Below are 16,031 nucleotides of genomic sequence, written 5' to 3'. Positions count from 1 at the left end.
TTAAATATTTTTTTTTATAATATATATTTTTTTATTTTTTATATATATATTTTTTTCCAATTTTTTTAGGATTGACAAAATTTTCATGCAATATTTCTCACAGATACTGTAACAAAAATGAGATACTATCACCATAAAAACAATATAAATGAAATGTTTGCTAATGAGAGAAAGTTCCAATATCACTTTTTCTAAAAATTTTACTGAATTTGCATAAACTTTTTAAGAAAAAAAATTATTGAAAAAAAATTTGTTTGAAAGTTTAAACGCTCTTAATTTCAAATGAAAATTCACAGCAAATATATTTAATAAATAAATAAATATTTAAAAAATAACCTCAATATTTTATGAGATATGAAGCTCCTTCCAGCGTTACTCGAAACACAAAATTTAGAAGGAAATATATACCAAAAATTAGACCTCAATTAAGCATTATACTGTGGCAGCACTTGTAAAGCCAAAGGAAAAAATATATATTTATACACATACATGCATACTCTTCAATATACATATATATCATATAATTTATTAAAACAAAAATATATCTATGGCTCTACATAAAATTGTTATAAAATTTCGTCAGACAATTGGCTTGTTTTCCAACAGGGTAAGTATGAATAACCAGCTGCAACTACAACTTATGCTACAGCTCACATACACGGCAGCGAATACACCAACAGCAAGTTGAAAAGTTATAATATTTAAAACAAACACAAAGTTTTCCCTTGCCAGAGGAGGAAATGATATCTGTTTGTATATAGCAACGCTGGCAGATGCTCAAATGCAACTTACGTCATCGTCTGTGTGCGTGTGTGTGTACGTGCTAAAAGTCATTTGCATAGAAAATAATAAACCGGAAGTATTTGCCACATACGCAGCAGCATTTTCAACTTGAACAAATAAATAAACCGACTCAATGGAGTTGCTAGTTTTGTCAATGTAGAAACCCGTTAGGGGACACATAGTGGCAACAAGTCATCAACGTCGCCCAAGGACATACGCACAAGCAAATGCAAATCAGATATTTATGTTTTGCTGCTTACGCACACACAAGCATTGGCACCTTTGCCATTAGCTACGCAGACAATCTTGCAACAATTTCTCTTATTGCACGACTCGCAACCACATTGTAAACTACAAGCAAACCAGAGAAAAACAACAGAGCTGCTGCGTGCTTGGCAATCTTTGACACTGGTTGCAGAAGGCCAATAACGCCAACAACTATGCCAGTTATTCCGGCTGCAATGCTGGGTAATAAAAGCGCCGTTGATGAAGTTGCAAACGACAACGTTAACTAGTGCGAGAGCCAACTAAAAACAATAACAACAACGGCATGCATAAAGTGGTATATGGCAGCCAAGCCAAATGCCGCCCATTCTGCCGCTCTCTCTCTCTCTCTTCCTCCATCTACTATATTTCTGTCCCTCCACGGCTTTTCTGTTCATAGCCAGAATCTGCGTGCAGCCATTAAACTCGACATATTTAAGCGCTTGATACTGTTCACGCATACATATATGTATGAGTTGAAAATCCCATTTAAATGGATAGCACTGTAGCCATCAACCGGTCAACCGGTCGAATGATCGCCAGGCCGTTGGCGCCGGCAGAAATACACCGTTGTAGTCGCCGCTGTTGCTGCTGCTTCAGTAGTGGTAACCACATGCCCAAACACGTGCTCACACACACACACACACACGCTCTAGCACAAACAACCGCATTGAAAGCCACAGCCGCAGCCACGCTTGGCATCCGGTTCTTGTTATTCCCCTTGGCACTCTTAGTTCACTAGCATTCTGCCGTCTAGGCCACCGGCTGATGACGCCACTTTGTCTGGTTTCGAGCCGTCATGGTTGTTCGAACATTGCTCTGCCTTTGTTGGCTATTATGGTTTTTTTTTCTCTCTCTTGGAGACCCTGCAGCAGCTTATATCCGGTGTCAGTCGGGTTGTTGGCCATCAAAGTGGCATTGCCACAGCGGCTATTACTTTTGTCTTGTTATAGTTCTTTATTTATTTTGTTATCTGCCTACCAACAGTGCTGTGCAGCTTTGCTGTTGCTTTATGGACATTTTACAGCTTTAAGCCTTTCGTCAGGAAATTTTAAGTTTGTCTCTGAAGAAATGAGTGTGGGCACAGCTAATTCGATTTGGTGAAAAATGCTGTTTTACAAAGAAAAGTTTAAAAAAAATCCAAGCAGTTTAAACAAAAGTAATATGCATTAAAAGCAGGTAAAGCAAAATATTGGAGAAAATTAACATAAATAAAGAACTTCTTAATGATATTAATAAAACATAATGGCCTGAATGAAAAAGTACTGTTTGTGAACACTTTTTTGAATGAGCAATTATGTAGCCTTGAAAAAATTCGATGAGAGAAATTACAATTGAAAATTTTTTAATATTTTTTTTGTGTTAAAAATGAAGTTTTTTTTAGAAAGTCATTAAGTTTTTAAGCCAGAGTTGAGAAGATCTGCTCCAAGCCCACAGAAATCTCTCGATATTATTTTTTCTGTCGTTAAAAATGCTAAAGCTTAGTAGGAGAAGGCTTTTCGATTTTGACACCACTTTACAGTCGAAACTAGCAAAAAATCATCCCATTTGGTGTTTCTAATAACCTTGCCTACATTTAAGGTTATTTTACAAATCTGATTACTATTTTATTTTCCATTGACTTTAAGAAATTCTTAGCTAATAGTGTAGCTAGAATGATTTTGTATGTACGCATGTTAAGCGTAGCACACACTTAGGAGAAGTTTACAATTTGAAAGTAAACAAAAACCTCATTACGAAAATCTAAAATGTTCATCATACGTTATGTCATCCGTACTGATTTACTCAACATTGGAAATGTACGCATTCATATTTACTTAACTGACATACAACAAGCACGAGGTTGATCGTTCAATAAGGTATGCACTTGCACACACACACACACAAATTGTATGTATATGTTTGTAAGGTTCATTTGCTGCAAATGGTGATTGCCGCAGTGCTCCACATTTTTCTTGTACGCAGTTGTGTCGCACGCTGTTGCATTCCTGTACCTGTGTGCGTGCAAGGCCTCGTCGATAACATTGTGCTGATTTGCCCAGATAAACACGCTCCCAGTAGAAACGCCAAATGATTATTATCGCACTAACGCACGCACGGACTCATGCATAGACTCGTACAAGGTGCATACACCATGCCATATTTAGTTGTGCGTGCAACTGCATGCTCGTTGTGTTGCAAGAGATTGTTGTAACATGAACAGTGAGGGCATGCTAAAACTATACTGAATTGATTTTTTACGCTGACGAAGTAAATTGTTTTCGATTTTGTGCTGCGGCATGTAAGATTGAAGTGTGTTAATAGTGGAAATTGCAAGTTATTCGCATATAAAGGTATGTATGCTAATTCCATCGAGGCCTGTGGTTAAGAATGATTAGTTAACGAAATTAAAAAATTAAGAAAAATTTTAAATAAATTGAAGTCTCCTATACGAAATAAAAACACTTCAAAAAATTACATTTCCCACTTTCTTATTTCTATTGCAATTTTTTTGATAAATTCGAAAGCTATGAGCAGCGTTTTCATTATTTCTTGGTACTAATTAATCCCTTAAAGTTTATAAATTACCAAGTAACGCAGCATACTTTGGTCAAATATTAGTACATAATTAGCAAATCTCAACAAATAGTGTTGTTGTAGTAGTCAAAAAGGGCAAAATTTTCTTTTTTGCCATATCTTAACCGCTCTTGACGTCCATTAGCGCTAATTGGTTAATAAAACCGCTGCCGAAGCGTTGTTGCGGAAGGCACAACCAAATAATTTCACTCGGAAAGCTTTTGGCTAAGCACTTGCAATATTAATTACAAGAAGATTTTATGCGCAGAAAAGCGTAAATCTTCAAACAAAAATAAATAAATATTTCAAATATGAAAAGAAGTATGAAAATTTTTCACTCGAAACCCACTTGAGCTGACGATGTGGTTACAAACGACACATTTATTTTTTTTGGTAGGTACTACTTTGTAAATTTGTTTCAATATTTAATTTTCTGTATTCGTTTGTTTTCTAAGCTGTGCTGTGATTTCACTTGCATTAATTTTCTATAATCACGCTGTCTAATTAGTCTTCCAAAATTCTGCAGCAGCAGCTGCCAACTAAAAACTCTCTAAAGAGCTGTTTCGTTCCAAAGTTCACATTTATTCTAGCACTCAGCTAAGTTTGTGTAACAATGTACGTCTCTTATGAGAAGCAGACAGTGCTTTCGCACGCGATATGGCAATTTGCTTGATTATTTTCCAAAAATTCTATTCACATGGAGTTTATGAGATGTTTAAATGGCGTAAGAGACATTAGGATATGCATTCCAAATGTTACAATTTAGGTTTATATAATATTTTTATTAACTACAACTTTTATAAAAAAAAATAATTTGATTATATTAAATAATAATTTAAAAATAAAATTGTATATCATTTTTTTTAATTATTATTTTTATTAATTATATTTATATTAAGTTTATTATTGTGAAAATTTATTTACTTCGCTGCAAAAATCAGTTCTCTAAATTTGCTGATAGAGCTGGCATCCTAAAGTTTTGTCGAATGAAGCCTCAGAATTTTGTAAAACAAAGCCTATACCATACTTAGCAGTAATCGCCTAAATGTAGGCAACGTTTTAATAAAGGTATAATGCAGACTTTCTACATTCTAGCTGAGACTCGTCAATTTTCATATTAGGAGCAGTGAAATGATATCGAAATTTCTTTTAGGTTGTATTCTAAAGATAATTTTGGAAAAGGATGTAATAAGTGAAGGGCACGCAGTTAGTACAAGTGTTGCCTATATTTTAAATAAGCGCATTTTCGAAGTTTAACAAACGAGATATACCAGAGAGCTTGTCATTTCCCCAATGCAACATAAGAAACTCGTGAAAGCCTTTAAATTAAACAAGTTACAAGCCTTAATGCTCTCAAACCGGATTCTTTTAAAAGCTAAACTTATTTAACCACTGCGCGGCACATAACATATTGATATGGAGAGCAATCATATATTCATTCAAGCACTATATTTTCGTTATAACAATGGCATGTTCTTTCGCTGCATCACACAAGTCTCGTAATTCATAAAAATTCAATTAAAACCGCGTTGTAAGTCTACCGTCTACGTTGGCAATTAACAATGTTGCAGGTGCGGTGGCAACGTATAAACATGCAAGTGTTGTATATGCATATAATAAGTGTTGTTGCATTTTTCGCGTGCTGTTGCGAGTGTTCGAAATGGGAAGTGGCACGTTCCACATTCCGACTGCTGCTTGATTAATGATTTTAATTTCGAGATTTTCAAAAGCATAAAAACACAGCACAACGCATACGCCACCAACTGTGGCAATATGAAATGACGAACAGTTATTTCAACTCACATATAGGCTAATGATATAAATTAAAGCAATTTTCGCACGAAAGCGAGTATCTACAGGCAGTATTTCAAATCAATTCTACACTAATGAAAGTACGGAAGATTTATTTGCTACAGTACGTTCGTTTTCTTTTCATTGATTCAGGTGATAAAAAAATGTGATTTTTTGTGAGTCTTGTTTTGGTTTGAATAGTCTATGTTAGTCATAAACTGTTTGAAAAATTATTTGAGCAAAAGCGAAAAATTCCCGTAAAATTTTTATTCACATCTTCAGGAGTTGCAAGCTGCTGTGAATATTGACCTTACATAGACATTTCTCTTATATTTCTTTTATATTTTCATATAACAAAAATAAATCAATTATTTGTACACAATGAACTAATGCTCAGACCAAAGGTCTATTCTATCTCATGAAATTCCATCAAAATAAAGCTGTCAGATTTAGAGCTCTCGTCTCTTGAACTGTAAGCTATACTATATAAGTATGCATTCACACATAGTCGATGGCCTTAAACTCTTTATTTGTAGCCTATGATATTTAAGCCTTGAATGTGCTGCATTAGTACTATACTAAAATAACTTTGTTTGTATGTGAGCTTATGCAGCCAAAGCCTCTCGGAAATTTTTTGTAAGCAAAAAATATGAAAAATAAAACAATTTGTTGTAAGGAGAAATATGGGTAATAAATTTTGCTTGAAATAAATACATAAGAGAGAGTATTTTAGGATTAAAGAAGATTCAAGTTCGGCATTTACAATTATCTAGCATTTAAAATGCTTTCAACTGTGTTATTTCATAATGTTGATAAACTCTGTTAGTTAAAATTTTTGTCATATATTTTTATTGTATATTTTTGGTAGCAGGAGTGTAGGTGCTTTTATTATTTACATCAACGTGTCAAACAAAGTCATTCACATAAAAATGCTGCTCATCATAGCGCAAATGGCAGCTCACTGTTATCACAGAATGTTAATGAATTCTTTAACATTATCTGCTGTTACTGTCGTAAAATAAAATTACAGCATAATGTGGCATTATGTTGAGTTAATGTTAAAAATCTCTATTATGGTATTGCCATTCAAAACGTTACACAATTTTTACGTAGAAATATTAAATGTTTTCGTTACATTGCTAACAATAAAATTTTTTTATTATTCTGTAAACTATGTTATATCAATACTAACATTGCTCTTAGCAGTTGTCGTTAAATATCTAGCAAAGAAATGCCTTCTTAAATATAGTTTTTATATATTTAAAAAAATACTAAGTCAATTTATTTAAGAAATTTAAGTAATAGCATGTGAATGACTTTCCAACAGGATTCATAAATTGATTACAATATCTGCTCACAAAATTTCATGTGAGATGTTTATATGTTTTTTTTATAATTTCATACATTTTTCTATGGTTTTATAAATTTTTAATTTACCATTGCGTGAACGATGGCTTAAAGTGTCAGTTAAGCGCATCAAAATCACGCAGCATGACAACTATCCGTACATCAAAGTTTGGCTATATACATACATACATAGATGTAACTTTCAAATAACGTCATATGATTTCATGCAAGATTTTGTTAAATTTTTTTGATTAATGAAGTTCTGCAGTTCTCTTTTTCATAGCCTTAGAGTTTATAAATAGTTTTACAAAATTCAGAGTATTTATATGTTAATTTTATGAAAACAAAACATTTGTAGGAGTAAAGTAAAAAAAATGCTAAATATTGAATGAAAAATAAATTATGTGGACAAAATTATACTCAGAAATGCAATCACATATATGAAGGAATTAAAACAAAAAAATATAAAAATAGTTGGCACTCATTATTTTATTAACATTTTATGTTTGACGCGAAAACGATACCAACGTGAGCACGTCAATTATAAGCAGTCTAATAAAAAATGTATAACATTTTGAATACATACATACATTTTTAGCAATTTATTGAAATTAAAATCTTTATTATTTTGAAAAATAATTACGAAATCCAAAATAATGACAAACTCAATAGTACAAAATCACGCATTTCCTTGCATGCACACGAAAACATACATACACAAAAATAAATTAATATCTCTGCATATATGTATGTAGTAAAGTATGTGCGCTGTGACAAGTCATCTGCTAAATTACACAACAGATTTCCCGATAGAACACGTTTTTCAGCTTAAACAAAATGTCCATATGCATCGCTACATGCAAACGCCTGCCCACACACACATAGTGCGACACATGTAAACTACCACCTATATACATATGTACATATGTATTGAAAAATGTCAACACTTTTTCACTTGTCTTTTGGCAATGTGTTGTCTATCAGCGTCAGGCAGCAGTCAGCAGCCAGAGGATTCCCATTGTCAACACGATCGCTATCAACAAAGGTGCCACATTTATGTTTCGCCTCATAAGTGCACACACATACATTGTGGTATACATATGTACATACGAACATATCCATGCAAATGTGAGCTGCTAGCGGGCTTTAAAGGACGTTAACGCCACACTATCTGCCCTCGAATCGCATAAAGTTCACGCCCTGTTACCCCTTAGCGTCCCATTCGCCCGTAATTCGCTTAATGAATTCAGCGTTTATAATGCTTATTTAGTTGGAGAGCTTTTTTCTCGCACTTGGCTTGGTAGCGCAGATGACGCTGCTGGCTCGCGCACACACTCACACTGCGAGCAAGACACACACGTGCATATAATGACTCATGCATAGCGGAAAGTTACACGTAGCACCTACATAAATGTATGTATGTATGTATGTGCGTGGGTATATACAAATTATATGCTTAGTATGGCAAGGATTTTGGTATGCGCGCTAAAAGGAGCGCAATGACATGCGAAACCACGCACACATATACATATATCATGTAAGTGCGTGTGTATGTTTGTGTGTGTGAAGGCGTTCATTCGGTCACGATGTGACCCAAGTGATTTTACTGTTAATTTGCTTCCACTACTCAGGCGCGCACATACTCACACACCCGCACACATACAAATATTCATTTTCACACACGCTTACGTAATTGCTTCGCAGCTATTTCGGCTTCCCAATTGTAGTTTCCCTGTTTTGTTGTATGCTTTGTGCGCACTTGATATTGTTGTTAACATCACACATGAACTTTTGAGAGTGCCAAAGAGCACTCAAACATTTGCATTTTCAACAGCGCACACACACACACAAGCTCATACACTCAAGATAATGGCGTCCTTTTGTTTGCATAATGCAGTTGTATGCGTGCGTGTGTTTGTGGTTGCTGCCATCAGCTGTCAGGTGCGAAGGTGTAAGTTAATTACGCTATCATGGAAAATTGCTTTCATGCATGTAAAGTGCAATGCTTGATTTTTTCTGCTGAACTTTTCGGCATTTTCAGGTAAACTACAAGTACCATATACTAAAGCGGAACTGTAAGCTTTTAAAACGGACTTTAGGGCATGTAACGCTTTTTTTGGCAGCTAAATATTTTTCGTACATTTTTATTTGTGTGTTTTCTACATAATTTTAATGTTTGCAACTAATATTCATGTATGACTTTCGTTTATCTATTTTCAGGTTCGCACCCTCTTCGTTAGCGGTTTGCCAATGGACGCAAAACCACGCGAACTTTACCTTTTATTCAGAGCTTATGAGGTGAGTGGGCAATTTGTTTTTAGTTAAAGCAAATGTTTTTTTTTATATTATATGCTAAGGCACTGAAAATTCTGTAAATATTTTTTTTTGATTTTCAAATTAAGAAAAAAAATTTAACAGATTTTTTTTTCAAATTCAATTCAGTTCACAGAAAACAAAATTTTTTACAGAATTTTAACAGATTTTTTTTCAAATTCAGTTCCTTTCTGTACATTTTTTTCTGTAAATAAAAACGTTTTTTGGTTATTAAAACCGGTAGGCAAAACCTGCATTTTTTTGGTGGCGTTTCACGAGTAAATAATTAATAAGCAGAACTATATATAAAATTGAATTAAGACTCAGTGCTGTTTTCAGCAGCATTTATCTCGATTATGTGCACGTTATTTTTCTAAAATAATTTAAACCTTTAGCACGCAGCTCGATTTATATGGGCCTTTTTCGAATAGCCCTTTCGCTGAAAAAAATACTGTTTTATACCATCCTAGAAAATAGTTTCTAAAAAATGTCACTTCTATTTTTCTCTTCTTGGCACAAAATTTTTCATAAAGACTAGCGATTTTTATTTAAGAAAATATATGTCGTATAAAGTGAGAATGTTCATGTCAACTTAAGTAGCATCTTGAGAACCATTAAATGATCGGATGGCCAGTTTACGAGATTGTTTGTGACACAGACTCACATAAAAATTATTTTATGTTATGAGAAACACTCAGCAATATGCTTTTATAGTGAGGGGAAATACTAAATTTACTTAGGTTAGGCGTATGCAACAACAATAATCATAAAATAAATACAATTATCGTAGATATACATAGTATACATTTTAGGGTGGGAGCTCTTATAATTTATCATAATAAAAGAAAATAGAAAAATGTAAGTAGGAGAATGTTTCCAATAAGAGGTAATACTTGGAGAGATGTTTTTAGAGGAGCTTGCGAATCTTATTTTCAAAGTACCAAATGACAAAAATATTTGTTTTTTTTCGGAGTACCAATTGAAGACAATATCCGTTTTTTTGACCCACTTCAATATGTATTGCTTTTATATAACAAAAATCAACAATATCAATATTCATAACATACATTTCGAAAGCATTTTTGAAAATTCTCTTCTACATCTCTACCTTGCAGGGCTATGAAGGATCTCTCTTAAAGGTGACCAGCAAGAATGGCAAAACCGCATCGGTAAGTAAAACACAAGTTAGGTATTACTTTAAGTGCATATATCCCAATACACTACGGCACGGCACTCCCTTTTTCCCACTATAAGCTACTAACGGTTTTACTTCAATGCCAATTTACAGCCCGTTGGATTTGTAACATTTCACACCAGAGCCGGTGCGGAGGCAGCTAAACAGGATTTGCAGGTAATATTAATTTTGAAATTACAAACAAAAAACGAGCAAAGAACAAAAGCTATCACAATAACAAAAACAAATTAAGCAAGAAAACAGATTTAATATGAGAATGTAAACTATTTTGTATGCAATTCCTACCGCTATAAAGGCACACAACATTTGTTCAAATGCAATGAAAATTTTTTTACAAAAAAAAAAAACAAAAACGTTTGCAAATATTCAGCAGCGCAAAGAAAATATTGAGCAAAAGCAAAACAAACCAAAAGCAAGCAGGGTTGCTTATTTGAGCAGCGCACACTACTTTATTTACTTTTAGTACGATCGATGTAAAATTCGCATAACGCAGGCTTGGCGTGAACACACTATATCTACAGACAAAAATCAATACTGAGCATAAACATGTAAAAAGGCAGCGAAGTAGTCATTTTCAAGTGAACTACAACAATAATTAATTTAAAACCCGCGCTTTTGCATTTCAAAAGTACACTTGTGGGTGGTGTGTGTATGTATTTATACTATCACTTACAAGTGCAAATTTCATATATTCCATTAATGTAATGAACAAATATATTCACGCCTTGCAAATTTTTGTATAAACACACCGCCGTGGCTTGCCGCACACGATTATACCAAGCAAAGAGCAACAACAACAACAAGAAATGGAAAATATGAAATATTTCGTTAAATTGTGCACTTTGAAAATGACTACTTCCACTAACAACAAGAACAAATAAGAAGTTAAAAAAAAAACATTTCAGCGCGTCCAAAATGTTCTCTCACACCAGTACTGCTTTAATTCCCTACATTTTCGGTTCTTTTTAAGACTGTTGTTTTCTTCTTCTCTTTTCTGTTATCAAACGCAACCAACACGCCTTCTCTTCTAATCCATTTTGTTTAACTATCTATCTAACTTTCATTCAAACGTACAAATATGTCATCACTTTTTGTTAAGCATCTCAACTTTGAAATATCCTTGTAGTAGTTTTTAGCTCTGGTGCATGTATGGGAAATGAAAACACCGCCACTGCCAACCACAACCTACTAGCAAAACAGCAACAGCAAAACCACACACTGAGCAGCAAATTCCCATTTTTAGAAATGATAGTTAAAAAGGGGTTGAGTAAATTTTGGAGAGCGATTTTGATTTACAGACAGTCACTAGATAATTTTCTTGTGTTAAAGTTGCCCATTTTAGTTATTTAACTAAGCTAAGTAGAAATAGTGCAGCAAAAACAGTTGTAAAGATTTCTAAAGCTTTCAAAGACAGCATAAAGCAGACACTCAATTGGCTTCAACGATTAAAAAAATAAACAACAATATAGCAAATATTTAAACTTTTACAATAAAAGTTGATCAGAAATCAGTTTTACTAGGTAGAAGAGTTAGAAGGAGCTGTTAAGGCATAAAATTAGATTTGAACTCTCATTGAAGTGAAAGCTTTTAAGCTCTTTTTTAATGCTTTAATAAATTGACATTAAACTTATTCTTAACGCTTTCTCACAAATTTGTTTAAAAATAATAATGCGTGTTTGAGCGCTTTTCGTTCCTACCGAACTTTTCAGATTAAAAACATTAAATCGTTTTTAGCGAGCTATCACGATTTCACCAACAAAAACTCTTAGACTTAATATAAAAAATGCAATCAAGTTAGTTTTAGAAGCAAAAAAATTAAAAAAGCTTTTAAAGAAATTTGTGGAAGCTTTCTTTTAAAAATTTTTAAGAGACTAAAATAAAAGAGTGAAAGCTTATCATTAGTAGTAAAATAATATAAAAAAAAAGTGAGTGAAAGTTTTAGAAGGTTCAAAATTAGTATGAGCTAAGCGTAAGCTTATCAATTTTGTCAATTGGCTTCAACATAGAGATTTGAGATATTTTATACAAATATAACTCATCAAGGCATTTAATAAAAGTGAATCTGCCTAACACATTCATCAATACACAAACAGTTAAACGCGTTGAATAAAAACAATTAAAGCTCTATAGCTTTTAAAAGCTCCCACCACTTCCACACTCTCATTAAAATACAAGCAGTTACAACAATATAGCTATATGCCTCCAATGAATTAAAAAAAAAAAATGATTAGTTTATATATTTACGCCAATTTCATCCTACTTGTGCCTTTTGTAGCATATTTTTAACCCAATTTCTGTTTATAAAACACACACGAAAGTTTTTGAGCTAGATAAAATGTTATTATGACATATTTTTGGCGAATTGACGCGTCTCAAATCGAAACTGCCAGTCGATACGGTAAAAGTACATAGTTAAATTCAATTTGCATAAAGAAAATAATTTCTAAACTACAAACGAAAAATCTCGTAATAGATTTTTGAGTTGTCGCAAGAGAATTTCGCGCGAATTTCGTATAAACTTTGTGAACAAAACAGTTTACTTTACATGAAATTTGTTGTTTTATTAAATATATTGGATTTTTTGCTTAACAATGAACTTTGAATAAGTATATTGCAAATAGAAAGATTGAAATATATGATTACAAAATAACTGCAAAATCGATTACTATCCGTCGTACTCGCTCATTTGCAGCAGGGTGTACGTTTCGATCCCGATATGCCCCAAACAATTCGCTTGGAATTCGCCAAGAGTAACACGAAAGTGAGCAAACCCAAACCACAGCCCAATACAGCGACAACAGCCTCACATCCTGCATTGATGCACCCACTCACTGGACGTAAGTAAAGAATGTTTGAAAAATCAAAAATCAAAAAAAAAAACATTAAGCAAAAAGTCAAAATCAAAATAGCAAAAAGATGTTAAGCAATCAAATGTTAAATGCAAATTTTTATTTTTCTGCTTTTAATTTTGTATATATGTGTTTATTATATTTGTAGTGCTTTGACTATTAGAGCTTTCTTATATTTACTTTGCATTTTTCATTTACTTATTTTATTATTTATTTATTTTTATTTAAAGAAATTTCTGTTGATTTCAACTGCTTTCTGTGTATTTTTTAAGTATAAAAATATTAATTACATATAGTATGTTGTTGTTGTACAAAAACAAACTTATAACTATATATAACATTGTTTACTGAATTCTATGACAAAAGCGCACTTAATTAATTTCCCATATTTATATGAATTGAAAATACAATAAATTCAAATTAAATGGAAATAACACATTCTCCCAACAACAAAACTGCTTTAGAGCACCTACATAAGATTTAAGTGAGAAATGTAAACAAAAATTTAATTGTTATGAAAATAAGTTTCCCTGTTATTTTGAGATAAATCAATATTCAAGCCCCAAGCAAAATGTTTTTTGCACTGATTTCACCACGTGGTATGTCATCAATAAACGCCACCCACCACCATCACGACCACAACCATCACAATCGCCACTGATACCGTCACAATATGAAAACAACACAGTCACAAAAGCTGCCCGCAGCTGTTACACCGAATATCTGCATATGAAACACACCCACACACAAATACACAAACACATACAATTATATGCAAATTCGTACAAGAACACAGTGATTGCAATTAACATTCCATTATAATTAGATACAGCGTGAATTTTAGCGCTCTCAACTCATTTTACAATAGTTTTTTCTTCTACTGACGAGAGTCTCTGCGCGTGTAAACAATTTCATTATGTTGAAATTTCAATTCTGGGACAGATGTGCCGGATTTATATGAAGTTATTACAATTACAAAATAATTTAATTTAATTTAATTCATTTAATTAATTTTTTCGGTTAAAAATCGGTTAAATTTGCAGTTAGCGCTGAAATTTCGTGTTTTAACTGCATTTAGTGTAGCCATTTAGCAATTCAAAAGTAAAATTAAAATATTTTAAAATTAAATTTAAATTATATTTAAAATTTTTATTTAAATTTAAATTCAAATCAAAATTCCATTAAAAAATTAAATTAAAATAAAATTTAAATTAAAACTAAAATAAAAATTAGAGTTAAGGTTAAAATCAATATTAAAATAAAAATTGAAACTAAAATTAAAATTAAAAATTAAATTAAAATTTACATTAAAATAAAAGAAATGTTAAAACAAAAATTAAAATTAAATTAGAACTGAAAGAAAGTTAAAATTAAAGTAAAAGATAAAACTCAAATCAAAATTAAAATTAAAATAAAAATACAATTAAAATTAAAATTTAAATTTAAATTTTGTTTCAAATTTTTATTTAAATTTAAATTCAAATCAAAATTCCATTAAGAAATTAAATAAAAATAAAAATTAAAATAAAAATTAAAATTAAAACTAAAATAAAAATTAGAGTTAAAGTTAAAGTTCAAATTAAAATTAATTTAAAATTAAATTAAAACTTGAAATGTTAAAGCTAAAGCTAAAATTAAAATATAAAATTAGAGTACAATTTAAATTAAAGTCAACGTTATAACTAAAATTAAAATTAAAATTGGAACTAATTAAAATTAAAATCAAAGTTAAAGATAAAAGTAAAATTAGAATTAAAATTAAAATTTAAGGCTAAAATCAAAAATTAAACAATATTAGAATCATATCGAAAATAAAAAAATTATATCGACACTTAATTTAAAATTAAGTTTAAAACTTAAATTAAAATTAAAACTAAAAATAAAAATAAAATTAAAAAAATTAAAAAAAAAATTATAATATATTATTTAAAATAAAAAATATTAATTTAATTTAAATTTAAATTTTTAAAAATATTATACCGAAACTTAATTGCAATTAAACTCAAAATTTAAACTTAAACAATTTTAAAATTAAAATTAAAAAGAAAATGTATTTTTAATTAATATAACTTAAATATTTTATATTATACTAAATAATTACATAATTATTTAAATTTTTCTCCATTATAACAAAGCAAACTTCGACATCATCAGGGATGATTTGATTTAGCATATGAATATTCGGAAGTTACAGTCAAAAATGAATAGTTTAGCAATGTTTTCAAATTAGAGTTATACTATATAAGCTGTTTTCGATTGCATGAAAATTTGAAAAGGTCGATTCGAACGAACAACTGGCATGAATGAAATAGGCTTCAAACAGTCAAATTGAAAGCATAAAAGCAAAATTTTAGGCGACTTTAAATTGCAGTTTGTTGTGGCTCTCCTCAGTTATTTTTTAAAGAGAGTAGAGTTGAAACTGAGCGAACAGAGAAATGGTGAATCTGTTATTATTTATAATGTGCTTCAAAACAAAAGACTTAAGAAACGAACTCGAAAATAAATTTTATACAAAAGATTTTTTTAACCAAACATTTTAAAAATTAAGAAAATCGTAACAACGACCAATAGAATTGATTTTGTTTTAATATTGGAAAGCTTTCTTTGAGCTGAAAAAATATGAGTTTTTACCAGGATAAAACAGTTAGTGCTTTAAGAAAAATAAATCCTTATTACTTAATTCGGATATTGTTCTAGCTTCCGTGTTTTTAACATAACAATAAACTTTTGATCAAATTAAAAAATATTGCCGTCAATTTATAAGTTAAAGAATTTTGCGCATTGCTTAAAATTATTCAAAAAACAACCCAATTATCTGAAGCAGTTAAGAATGATGTGTAATAGCTATCGAATACTTTAGTATTTTCCAAAAACGACAGAAGCTGCGAAATTCGAGCTTCAATCGATTAAATGCGCTCTTGTCATGTATTCTA

The 16,031-nt window shown here is 31.3% G+C and overlaps 1 protein-coding gene across 1 annotated transcript in view; it reads left to right on the top strand.

The window, feature by feature from the left end:
- Positions 1-16,031, top strand: part of LOC126751014 (probable serine/threonine-protein kinase DDB_G0267686) — a 166,702-nt gene that overhangs the window by 141,034 nt on the left and 9,637 nt on the right. The window contains 4 exon segments of the mRNA XM_050460903.1: positions 8,962-9,039; positions 10,170-10,223; positions 10,343-10,405; positions 12,945-13,086. Coding sequence (XP_050316860.1) covers positions 8,962-9,039; positions 10,170-10,223; positions 10,343-10,405; positions 12,945-13,086 — 337 coding nt within the window.

This window comes from Bactrocera neohumeralis, chromosome 2, assembly GCF_024586455.1.
Source record: "Bactrocera neohumeralis isolate Rockhampton chromosome 2, APGP_CSIRO_Bneo_wtdbg2-racon-allhic-juicebox.fasta_v2, whole genome shotgun sequence".
In the NCBI taxonomy this organism is placed as follows: Eukaryota; Metazoa; Arthropoda; class Insecta; order Diptera; family Tephritidae; genus Bactrocera; species Bactrocera neohumeralis.
This window is presented reverse-complemented; position numbering and strand designations above follow the sequence as displayed.